Source organism: Schistocerca americana, chromosome 10, assembly GCF_021461395.2.
Source record: "Schistocerca americana isolate TAMUIC-IGC-003095 chromosome 10, iqSchAmer2.1, whole genome shotgun sequence".
Taxonomy (NCBI): domain Eukaryota; kingdom Metazoa; phylum Arthropoda; class Insecta; order Orthoptera; family Acrididae; genus Schistocerca; species Schistocerca americana.
Window position 1 is genome coordinate 48,610,964 of NC_060128.1, and position 13,217 is coordinate 48,624,180.

Below are 13,217 nucleotides of genomic sequence, written 5' to 3' on the forward strand. Positions count from 1 at the left end.
GAGTTACTCCTCGAGTGCTAGTGTGAACGCTCTTTTCTGTCAGGTGTTTCTGTGCTTCACGAATCGATCCACCACGGGTGGTTACTTTTCACCTATTGTACATACTGTTCCGTCCAGGAATTTCCGTTATTAACATTATCTCATTTGTTATCTGAGGTTTTCCACTGGGGATTGTGTATTTGGCTACCTGTTCCACAGCTGCTGTTGTGTCTCCACCGGATGTGGTACGCAGTGTCATCTTCAGAAGATGCCCTACACTGGGCAGTAACAGTGTGATGCTCCACATTTAGTGTGGCTAGCCGCACTCTAGATGGGGTTCGTACTTCACGTTTCTGCATAAGATGTTCAAGTAGGTCACTCACCTCAGCAATACTTAGGTCTGCCTCCACAGGGAGCACCAAAACCCAGAACTATTCGATACATATGTTCTGTCAAATAGTTCACGGGGTGACATTCGTACACCGAGCGCACGCTCACACTCGAGCATCCCTCGTCACTTTAAGCTGTACCTTTCCACTGTTCCTACAGTGTCGACCGGTTGTAGTCGTCGTACAGTTTACACTGAATGTCGAACATCGATCGGAGTGTTTAGCTATTGAGAGACTGGCTAAACTGCAGCACTTAGGTTAGATTGAGTTCAGAACTCGTCAGTGCCACATGTCTTTTGCAAGCAAAAGTTGAGGATATTTTTATAAGTGATTATTCACATTTTTGACATGTTCACACAATTGCTCTGTTTTAGTTGTACCGCTCTGTGGTAATCGCGCTAACAGGTGACTGTCCTATGGGCTCGGAATTCTGTGGCCACAGGTTCGATTCCTCCTACCTCCGTGTCAGGCACCTGCCAGTACTTCTACCGTACGGGCAGTCCGACCGCTGCAGCTTCGGTTCCGACCGCTGCAGCTTCGGTTCCACAAGTGCCTTCCTCCCCCTGCTCCACCTTCCCCTACAGACCCTGCGGTACAGCCCGGCAAGTGCTTCTGAGACCGCTCTCTCTCGTGTGACGGAATGGAAGTCGGACCTCACCAGAACTGGAGCTGTGAAGCTGCACTCTGAGTCGTGTCCGTTTTGCGACGGGGTGTTTTAGCTGTGAATAGTGAAGATGCTTCACCTATTCGTGCCTGGCATCTCTGACAGCATTCATTCTTATGTCCTTTTCGTGTAACCGTGTGTACGCGTTTCTTCCAATTCTTTGTTTAAAATTCCTGTCACAGTTGCACGTATTTTACACTGGTGACTAGTTTCAAACAAAGTCGTTCATTTTAAAACCAGATCTACAGAACATTGCATGACTTTGAAAACTTCTAGCAAAATATCATCAAAATCGTATAACTTGAACAGTTCTTAATAGCACAATTAACATATTTTATTTTTAAAATACCTGCACTAAAAGTGCTACTTAAAGCAAAATTCCACTGACATACTCGGGTAATGTCCACACGACACAGTTTTAGAACAGATGGAGAGAATTCGTATTACAATGCGATTCATTTAACAGGCGATACTGTACTGACTGCACACGCTACAAACAAGTTCACGTTGAGTCGACAGGTGTCACCAATTTCTCGCCCTGTATCCGTGCTCCTCATGCGTGCCATTTCCTTCTTACATCTTTCGTTACGACATTCTGACCGACAGCAAATGCAATTGTAATGTAACTACACGATGTGGGGTAGGAAAGACGAGGGGGACAGTACCGAAGTCACCCGATTATGTTAACCCACACTAGGGGCCCTAAAATAAAGTTAATTGAATTGTTAAGAACTGTTCAAGTTATAATGTGTTAATGTTATTTCATTAAACATCTTCCTAATATTGTACTGTTCTGCATGTCTGGTTTGAAAATGAATGGCTCCGTCTGAAACTAGTCACCATTATGTAAAATAAATGCAAATGTGACAGAAATTAAAAAAAAAAAAAATTATTAAAGCTAAATTGCTAGCTCTTTCCCAACAAAATGTTGCAAATACATTTCCTCCAATTGATAGGTCACATTTATACATTTCATTGCATATAACCTATACTGTGGCACACTGTACACCTTCCTACTTAGACACCTCAGATTCGACTCTTATTACAGATATTAACAAATACTGTTACACATATTAACGATTTACCTGTACACATTTCTTGACACTATAAAATCTTACCGGGTTTCTCGCAGGACAAGGTCGCAGTGTGGGCATTTTTTGGAGTGCCAGCTTTCTGTTTCCACCATCTGGCAAAGTATCCGCGTATCGCAGTCCGTCTCCTTTAACAAACACAGGCAGCCGGCTTTTAAATCTCGTGACGGCTGCTCGACGGCAGCCGGACTGCCCGTATACGTAGCTGGCGACTCACACCTGTCGTCCGCCACTGCAGACCACCGCTCCTCCCGTCTTATCGCTCCAGACACCGAATGCCAAGCTTCGCCGACAGCAGAAACCCTACGTCAATTAAAGAGATTTGGCAACACTAGTATCTGGACTGCCTCCATAATCAAAAAGACGTCTGTCATCGGCTCGGCTAACAGTTTCCAGTATAGCACCATTAAGCAGACATCCGAGATACGAGTGTCAACAAATCTCGTCAATACCGTTCTCAGTACAGCTCGGGCACCGGCCTCTCGCGCAATAAGACGGACAGCAGAATTGAGCTGCCGGCGGACGAGCCACTGTCAAACTGTCATCGAGTGGCCATCATGAGATTCGAGCGCTCGCCAGCAATACTTGTACGAGGAGACCGACTGCGATATGACGACACTTTAACACAAGATGGAAAGAGAGAGTGTTGTTGTTGTGGTCTTCAGTCCTGAGACTGGTTTGATGCAGCTCTCCGTGATACGCTATCCTGTGCAAGCTACTTCATCTCCCAGTACCTACTGCAACCTACATCCTTCTGGATCTGCTTAGTGTATTCATCTCTTGGTCTCCATCTAAGATTTTTACCCTCCACGCTGCCCTCCAGTACTAAATTGGTGATCCCTCGATCCCTCAGAACATGCCCTACCAACCGATCCGTTCTTCTAGCCAAGTTGTGCCACAAACTCCTCTTCTCCCCAATCCTATTCAGTACTTCCTCATTAGTTATGTGATCTACCCATCTAATCTTCAGCATTCTTCTGTAGCACCACATTTCGAAAGCTTCTATTCTGTTCTTGTCTAAACTATTTATCGTCCACGTTTCACTTCCGTACATGGCTACACTCCATACAAATACTTTCAGAAACGACTTCCTGACAGTTAAATCTATACTCGATGTTAACAAATTTCTCTTCTTCAGAAACGGTTTCCTTGCCATTGACAGTCTACATTTTATATCCTCTCTACTTCGACCATCATCAGTTATTTTGCTCCCCAAATAGCAAAACTCCTTTACTACTTTAAGTGTCTCATTTCCTAATCTAATTCCCTCAGCATCACCCCATTTAATTCGACTACATTCCATTATCCTCGTTTTGCTTTTGTTGATGTTCATCTTACACACTCCTTTCAAGACACTGTCCATTCCGTTCAACTGCTCTTCCAAGTCCTTTGCTGTCTCTGACAGAATTACAATGTCATCGGTGAACCTCAAAGTTCTTATTTCTTCTCCGTGGATTTTAATACCTACTCCGAATTTTTCTTTTGTTTCCTTCACTGCTTGCTCAATATACAGATTGAATAACATTGGGGAAAGGCTACAACCCTGTCTCATTCCCTTCCCAACCACTGCTTCCCTTTCATGTCCCTCGACTCTTATAACTGCCATCTGGTTTCTGTAGAAATTGTAAATAGCCTTTCGCTCCCTGTATTTTACCCCTGCCACCTTCAGAATATGAAAGAGAGTATTCCAGTCAACATTGTCAAAAACCATCTCCAAGTCTACAAATGCTATAAATGTAGGTTTGCCTTTCCTTAATCTAGCTTCCAAGAGAAAGTATCCTTCCCAAAATGTCGAAATTGCACCGCAATTTTGCGTGGCAAGACGCCTGTGAAGATTATATTACAATTTACCTGTTAAGCTGCCATTATCTTTATTCACAGCAACATTTCTACATTTTCTACCACAACTTAGGAACTACAATAGCTCACATACCTACGTAATGCTCGTCAGTGGTACCGGCAAAGCTTAAAATGACGCAAATAAAATACAGATTTTTTTATTGACCACCAATTTACCTGAGAGCTGGAGATGGAAAGAGTACTTCCGACAGCTGCTATATTGTGATGAACCCAAACTGCAGTTTGATTCAAGTACCCAATTACAGACAATGCAGACTATCCCCCACCTACCCTGGATGAGATAAAAACCAGAACCAGACACCTTAAACAGAATAAGAGTATAGGTGAAGATGGAACACAGGCTGAAATGATCCTGGCAGGAGGAGAGAAACTTGAAGAAAAAATACACCGACTGATACAGGCAATATAGAGCAAAGAAGAACTACCAGGAGAATGGAAAACAGCTCTCATTTGTCCAATACATAAGAAGGGCGACAAACTGAAATGTGACAACTATCGAGGAATCGCCCTGCTTAACATCTGCTATAAGATCCTGTCCAATTGCCTCGTACATAGAATTCAGCCACTGTCAGAATCGGTGATTGGGGAGTACCAGGGAGGTTTCCGGCCAGGACGGTCAACAGTAGATCACATCTTCAGGCTCCGGCAGCTCACTGAGAAACTGGGTGAATATGGTAAAGATTTGCATATTTTATTCGTTGATTTTAAGAAGGCCTACGATTGCATACATCGCAAGAGCCTGCTCAACTGTTTAAGGGAGTTTGGCATAGCAAAGAAACTCATCAATCTTATAAAGATCTGTCTGAACGAAACATGTGCAAAGGTGAAGATGGGAAATCATGTAACTGAGGAGTTTGAAATTGTGACAGGACTCAGGCAAGGAGAAGGGTTGTCCCCTATCCTGTTGAACTTTGCCCTCGAGAAGATCGTACGCGAGACATTCCTAGAGAACGAAGGGATTGAAATGGAAGGAAAGAGACTGGAATACTTAGCCTATGCAGACGACATCTGTTTACTCTCTAGGATGGAAGAGGATTTGGAGCAAATGACCCAAGCGCTAAAGGAGGCTGCCAGCAAATTTGGGCTAAACATAAACAAAGCTAAGACAGAGTACCTCGTCATGACGCGTGGTCATTGTCAGACTGCTGATCATCTACAATCACTGCAGGTTGGGGACCATTCCTACAAGAGAGTGCAAGAATTCAAATACCTAGGGGCACTTTTCACTGAGAACTCGTCATGTGAAGCAGAGATCAATGCCAGAATACAAGCAGGAAACCCATCTTACCACAGCCTAGCACAACTGCTTAGGTCCAAATATCTCTCCAGACAGTTCAAGATTCGACTGTACAAAACCCCGATCCAGCCTCTTGTTCTATACGGCTGTGAGACGTGGAGTATCCGGAAACGGGACTTCCGTAAGCTTCTCGTTTTTGAGAGAAAAGTGCTTCGGAACATCTTCGGTCCGGTTCCGGATGCAGATACAGGGGAACGGAGGATCAGATACAACCGAGAGCTCGAGGAACTATACCAGCAGCCCAATATAGGAGGAACTGTCAAAGCCAAAAGAATGCAGTGGGCCGGCCATGTGGCCCGGATGGAGGATCACAGATGGCCTCGGAAGCTCACGGATTTCACACCTGCAGGAAAGAGACCGCCAGGGAGACCCGAGAAGCGTTGGGGGGATGGACTCCGTGAAGATTTAAACCGAGTGTCAATAGATGTGGATGGATGGCAGATAGCAGTAATGCACAGAATACAGTGGAGGAGGAAACTTGTAGATGCGTGCGGTCCACTGGGCCTGATCACGTATTATTATTATTATTATTATTATTATTAGTAGAAGTAGTAGTAGTAGTAGTAGTAGTACCAATTTACCTGAGCATCTTTGGCATCTTCGACGAAGTAAGTCCTCTCGCGGCGGTCTGGCTTGACGGTGTCGAACGTGACGCGGATGCGTGCCGGCTCCGCAGACAGCAGCTCGCAGCTCTGCAGGGCCTCCGACTGCCAGCGGCAGAGCAGCCGGCCGGTCGCCGTGTCGCGCTCCTTCAGCTGCCTGCGGGCAGACGGACGAGTGGGCCACTCTAGGAAGTCACCTGTAACCTGATATCTTCAAGACATCTTACAGTTTTCTGGTAGTAGTTTGAGACCGACTTTTCCTTCGACAGTTGTAGCCCGTTAACACTCCTTCTCCTTTCCTTCAATTTTTTCGAACATTTCTTCGGTTCTCGACTAGGAGGCATCTACAATTCCAGAAGTTAGAGATTCAAAATCTAGCTTTCCAAATCTGCAGAACTGTCAGACCTGCTATTCCCCACTATATGCGAGGCTTTAAAGAAAGAGGGATCGAGAGAGCCGTTCTTGTCATCGTATTTGCCAGTGAAAAACAGAGCTTTGACAACGTTTTTTGGGTGTCAACTGGAAGTACAGATAGGCAGGCTCCTGGCAGAAGTCAGAGGAGAAGCTGCAATGTAGAGCTCCAAGAAAGGGAATATGTGAAAAAGTTTAGTATTGTATCAAAACTCCGAGACGGATTTCTGGAGACGGAATTGTGGATACTCCAGACTTCACCATGTTAGAAATGATATGATCAGAGAGGTTATGAATGTCAAAAGCACAATCCTAGACTACATAAAACGGAAGCGCCTACTCTGGTATGGTCACTTACAGCGTATGTCAGACACAAGAGGGCCAAAATGGGTATGGCAATGGACTCCACATCAAAGAAGAAAGCGCGGTAGACCTGCGAGATGCTGTAAAGACGACGTCAATGAAGCAATGGCGGCGAGAGGTATTAATGAAGGAGACTGGAATGACTGTGAATGATGGAGATTGCGATGTAAGAGGCGGCGGCATCCATAGAAACCTCGCTCGTATATAATATATCAAAAGGCAAATTCACTTCAGAACACCATATAGAGGGTAATAAAGTTCACAAAATATTACAAAAAATCAATTTATATAAATGACCGTTAAGAATGTAACAAATGATGCAGTTTGTGAAAACTCTCAAAGCTTTTTTTCCAAAGTTTGTATTGTACGTTTTGTGTGTCCACACTTTGTCACACGGCTGTACCCAACCTGGCACACCGCGAGTGACAGTATCGTGGCGACACGGTGTCGCGAGTCTTCGAGGTCCTACAGCAGAGGTGAAATGCGAACACTATCCTCGAGTAAGGCCGAGAAAAAACCTCGTGACGAATACCGCGACCCCGGCAGTCGATAGAGTAGGTCCGGGTTGGTGGATGCGACTTTACCTACTGACGAGGAAGTGCCGCCTCGTTCGAGTAAACTCAAATGCGGTTGTAATGTAGTGGTTAATAAAAAAGAAAAAGAGAAGAAAAGAAAAGAAAAGGTTGAAAATGTGGGAAGAAATGGTGAATAAAAAGGGGGTTTTAAAATCGTTAATGACCATGAAAAAAGGGAAAGACTGAAATGCAAATCGGAACTTCGTATTACAGAAAGGTTATCGGAATTCGTGATTCGGAAAAGCTATTGTTGGGGTGGTCCTAGTGGCGTTTCTGAGCAAAAGTCAAACCAATTTCCACTACAAAAATTATTTGAAAAAGAACAGAGAATAACAAAATGTGATTAACAGGGGGAAATGGCGTAGATAAGAGTTCATCCTTTACCATGTTAACACATCTTCTCTCGTGCAGCGTCCAGGTCTTGTTCCCCAAAAATTTCCTGCTTCATTTCTGCGTGAAAAGTCGTAGCTGCTCCAAAATTTTGCAATAAATTTCATTGTCCAGGAATTACTAATGTATACAAATCAAAACCATCTTGATATTGAATGCAATGTATTTTACGTTGCTGCTTCCATCCTCCAAATTTCATACAAACTTCCACAATACGTCTGCACATCAATAAGTTTTTTCGTCTTAATCCGACCAAGACTAACTGATAAGTAAGTTAAGCTTCCGCTCTCAAGAGACAAGAGCGGGTAGAAAACAAAAAGAGTTACAATTTTTGTACCTTCATTTTCTTATATACTTTCTCTGCCGTCGAGTGCTCATACAGCTGCGATGGTATAATTTATATCTGAGGGAACGAGTGTAGCGCAGCAAAATCAAAGTCCCACTACAATTGGTAAAGCAACTTCTGAACATTTTGAATACATAATTCTTATTTGTATTTCAATTAACTATAATTTTGCAGGACCTCGGACGCAATTTTGTTACAGATCTGTGGAAGGAAAATTAGAACACTGAAATTCTACATCCGGTTTCGTCACAAAATCGATATTTTCTACAGTGTCCTCGTCGCGCATCCCCAAAACGTACTGCGTATCTAATCTAGTCAGTTCTCTGCAGCACCGAGTCTGTAAATTAGCTACTCTTTACACGAGACGGGCCCGACCGGGCGGAGGATGCGTACGGCGTCGACTCGACAGGAGAAGCGGAAGCGTGTCGGCGAGTGCCGGAGTGCCCGTGCGGACATTTCCTACCTGTCTGTGACGGCCAGGAAGAGTTCCTGTTGCTGGGTCTGCTGCTGCTGCTTTCCCACTGCCGAGAGCAGCCGCCGCACTGCATACAGCTGCTGCTCACTCTCGTCTGCTTCCTCCTCTGAAACCAAAGCAATCAACTGCTACACACATGTCACATCACTGGTCAAACATAAAAATAAATTTCTCTCTCTCTCTCTCTCTCTCTCTCTCTCTCACACACACACACACACACCAGTGGGTAAATACTGTAAATATTGGAAAGTCCACACTGATTTTGTACACCCTTCTATCTGCCTATGACCAGGTTATTTTTATAGCTACTCATTAAATGACCTGCAGTAACTCCAGCTTTACAGGGGTAGCACTAAGTATCTCTACAGCTGCACGACTTGTCCAGTGTAGTGGCAACACAGTTTGCAGGTGCTCTTGCCGACCCCAACTGTGGCACCAGTCTGGGGGTCACGAGATTAGCCAAACGTATACATAAAAGCCCTGGTAGTGGACTTTAATATTGCGGTGGTACAAGTTGCTATTCGAGGTTGCAAAATTTCCCTTTTCCCTCCTGTTGTGCCAACGAAAGATGGTCGTGTACAAACTTCAATTTACAGAAGTAGCAGTAGAGGAAAGACTGCATTCGGGGTGGAAATTTTTATTTTTATGGGCAGATACGAAACACAAAATTTGTGTGACTGTACAGTGCTTACTTTTAACGTACACACCAGACAGCCACAAGGCGCGACTGAGCGTGAGTGGTTTACTGGAGGGGAAGGAGCCAATGTTTAACTCAGGGGTGCTGTGGACCTCAAAGCAGAAGAGGTCGGGGCAACAGTGCCTGTTGTTTCGAAAAGAAAAACAAAAGAAGACTGTACGGAATTACATAATTAATTACTTTCTTACTTCTCGACTCTGCAATATTGACAATCTCTCTGTTAACAAGTTTGGTTATTGAGAGCTTAAATGTGAAAGTTTGACTGATATGTTGAAAGTGTTATGGGAACCGTTAAATACAGAAGGATTTTGAAAAGAAGTGGTTACGTGATTTTGTAGCTACTGGGTTGAAAAAACAGAATTTTCCACTATCACAGTGCTTTCCCGCAGGTGGTGAAGTTCGATATATCTACGAGTGGTACTGCACCGCAGGACCACCATTTCGAGGAGCGACACGAGTGCAGAAAGAGAAGATTTAAAGGTACAGGTAATTATGAACATACGACTGATCGATCACATTCGCAGAATTGGAACCTTGCTTAAGTATTCTCCAGCAGTGAATATCAGCATTTACATTCCAGTATGTATGCATAGATACACTATGTCAGGCTGTTCTAGCTCGTCGGCTCCGTTGTGAGCCGCGGAGCGCTCCCTGCTCCAGGGAGCCGCGTCGCTCGCTGTGACCAGTCAAGTGGGCCGGCACTCCGGCACGTGGCACGGCTGGCTGAGGCAGGCGGCAAGACAAGCGTTTTGATGTGCTAGCTGCGTCTTACAAGATCGACAACCTCATACTCTTAGATGCTAAGACGTGGTGACATGCTACACTGGGAAATACGATGTTCAGGAAATAAATAAGAAACAACTGTTTTACAAGAAATTGCGTACTAAATTTATTGGGCCTCTGTAGCTTGACATTTTCTTTTCATTACAAGATCGGAAATATCAGGCGTCAAAGTGTTCGCAGGGTTAATGCGGAGGATGGCCATCATTGTTGCATCCTGAAGAAACGATCGTTCCTTACTTTTTACTCTTTTCATTGCTGAGAAAAGCTGCTCACAACAATACGTACATCCAAACATGCACGTGATCTGAGCGGCATTGTTGTGAAGCTTGGGAAATGTTTTTTGCTGTAATGAACGATACCATCGTGACAAATCCAACGTGTTGTAGTACCTCTCTTTCAACAAAGTTGAATTTTGCAAATCAATAATCTCCAATTGAAGTGACGATGACAAGTCATCAGGGGAAACTGAAAAAGGAGTGCTGAACAGCTTAAGTTCCATTTCCAAACTAGTGAGGTCTCGGAATCGTGTTTCAAACGACATGATGAGCTGCTTTAAGTCTGCTTGGTAATGGCCGAAAGTAATACCTTCAGGTAGTTTTAAAGAAGCAAGATGACTGAAGAATGTTAAACGTCCATTACTCATCTGCCTGTCAAATAAACGTGACTTTTCCATGAACACTTTGATCTGGTCATGCATGTCAGCGATTAGCTGCCCTTTTCCCTGCAGTGACAGATTTAAATCATTCAGATGTATAGTTATATCAGCTAGGAATGCCAGGTCTTATATCCATTTTATATCTTTCAGACAACGCATTTCTTCCCCTTTCATTTTGAGAAAAATGGATATTTCCTCACGAATGGCAAAGAAAACATCAATAACTTTTCCCCGACTCAGCCAACGAACTGTACTGTAATAAGGTATATCCCCATACTCCGCTTCCATATCTTTCAGGAATCCTTTGAATTGGCAATGATTTCTACCATGATGCCGCACAAAATTCACACTCTCCACTACATCTTTCATTACGCCACCTAGCTCTACTGTTTCAGCACACAGTGCCTCTTGGTGAATAAAAAAATTAAGAGTCAAAATGTCTTTCCCAAATTCGTCCCTGAGTTTATTTTTCAAACGAGAAGCAAAACCTCGGTGATGCCCGATCATTTGTGGTGCACCGTCTGTTGCTACAGAATGGAGTTTATCCCACAGCAAATTCATATTGTCCACTGATTCACAAACAGCTTCAAAAAGGTCACGTCCTGTTGCGGTATAATCGAGTGGTACCACATCCGAGAGTTCTTCAGTTACTTGCAGCTCCATGTCGACACCACGCACGAAGACTGCAAGCTGAGCACAGTCCGATATGTCGGTGCTTTCGTCAAGCGCTAACGAAAATGCAACAACGCTCTCCACCTTTTTCCTGAGCTGTGTCTCTAAATCCGCCGCCATGTCCAGGATTCGACGAGACATTGTTTGCTTCGACAGGCAAACCCCTTCAATTGCCTGCACCTCCCTCGGAAACAAACATTCTGCAACTGCTACCGTGCACGATTTTACGAGTGGTCCCACCGAAAACGGTTTGCCACTCGTCGCAATGATGTGAGCGACCCTCTAGCTTGCTCGAATTGCAGATTCAGTAGTGTTTTCTCCACTCTCATTCACCTGAAAATTATAAACGCATTACAGAACACGAACTATGTTGCATGTGTTGATACCCTCTGTATTACAAAACCGTTTCTAAACTTACGTCTCCTGGTATGTCGTTCTTAGCCCTGGCTATCAGCTCTCTGCGTGCAACGCCTTGTACCTGATCGTAGTGCGCTGCGTGAAGACGTGTATAATGTCATCGTATATTATACTTCTTCGCAGAATTAAATACTTTATGACATTCGTGACACTGCGGACGACCATCCTTCTCAATGAATGGAAAGGTATCCTCCAATAGAGGTACTGGGCTCCTGCGGCTAGTCATAGCTGTCATTGAACACGCATTATTGCGTCAGTTGCGGCTGCATGCAGCCAGGGGGCAGCGAGTACGCTTTCCCCCTCCACGCGGGTTCCGAGCTGCCACAGTGAGCGCTCCGGCTCCCTGGAGCTCTGTTGGAACAGCCTGCACTACGTGATCGAAAGTAACCGGACACCTGGCGGAAAATGACTTACAAGTTCGTGGCGCCCTCCGTCGGTAATGCTGGAATTCAATATGGTGTTGGCCAACCCTTAGCCTCGATGACAGCTTTAACTCTCAAAGGCATACTTTGAATCAGGTGCTGGAAGGTTTCTTGGGATATAGCAGGCCATTCTTCACAGAGTGCTGCACTCAGGACAGGTATTGATGTCAGTCTGTGAAGCCTGGCACGAAGTAGGTGTTCCAAAACATTCCGAAGGTGTTCTATAGGATTCAGGTCTGGACTCTGTTCAGGCCAGTCCATTACAGGGATGTTATTGTCATGTAACTATTCTGCCACGGGCCGTGCATTATGAAAAGTTGCTCAATCGTGCTGAAAGATGCAGTCACCATCATCGAATTGCTCTTCAACAGGGGGGATCAATAAGGTGCTTAAAATGTCAATGCAGACCTGTGCTGTGATACTGCCCCACAAAACAACAAGGGATCCAAGCCCCCTCCACAAAAAGTACGATCACACCGTAACACTACTGCCTCCGAATGTTACTGTCGCCACTAAACACACTTGCAGATGACGTTCACCGGGCATTCGCCATATCCACACCCTGCCGTCGTATAGCCACATTGTGTACCGTGATTCGTGACTCCACACCACATTTTTCCACTGTTCAATCGTCTAATGTTTACCCTCCTTACACCGAGTGAGGCGTCGTTCGGCATTTACCGGCGCGACGTGTGGCTTACGTGCAGTAGCTCGACCGTGAAATCCAAGTTTTCTCACCTCCTGATTAACTGTCACAGTACTTGCAGCAGACCCTGATGCAGTTTGGAATTCTCGTGTGACAGACTGGTTAGATGTCTGCCTATTACATATTAGCACCCTCTTCAACTGTCGGCAATCTCTGTCAGTCAACAGACGAGGTCGGCCTGTACGCTTTTGTGCTGTACGTGTCCCTTCACGTTTCCACTTCAGTATCACAGCGGGAACACTGGACCTACGGATGTTTAGAAGTGTGGAAATCTCACGTACAGGCATACGACACAAGTGACACCTAATCATCTGAACACGTTCGAAGTCCGCGAGTTCCGCGTTGCACCCCATTCTGCTGTCTCACGATGTCTAATGACTACTTAGGTCACTGATATGGAGTACCTGTCAGTAGGTGGCAGCA

General features: G+C 44.8%; 1 protein-coding gene across 1 annotated transcript in view; it reads right to left on the minus strand.

The window, feature by feature from the left end:
* Positions 1-13,217, minus strand: part of LOC124552655 (serine/threonine-protein kinase 11-interacting protein) — a 277,366-nt gene that overhangs the window by 143,970 nt on the left and 120,179 nt on the right. The window contains exons 9-10 of the mRNA XM_047126981.1: positions 8,431-8,548; positions 5,862-6,039 (exon numbers count right to left, since the gene is read on the minus strand). Coding sequence (XP_046982937.1) covers positions 5,862-6,039; positions 8,431-8,548 — 296 coding nt within the window. The remainder of the gene's footprint in view (positions 1-5,861; positions 6,040-8,430; positions 8,549-13,217) is intronic.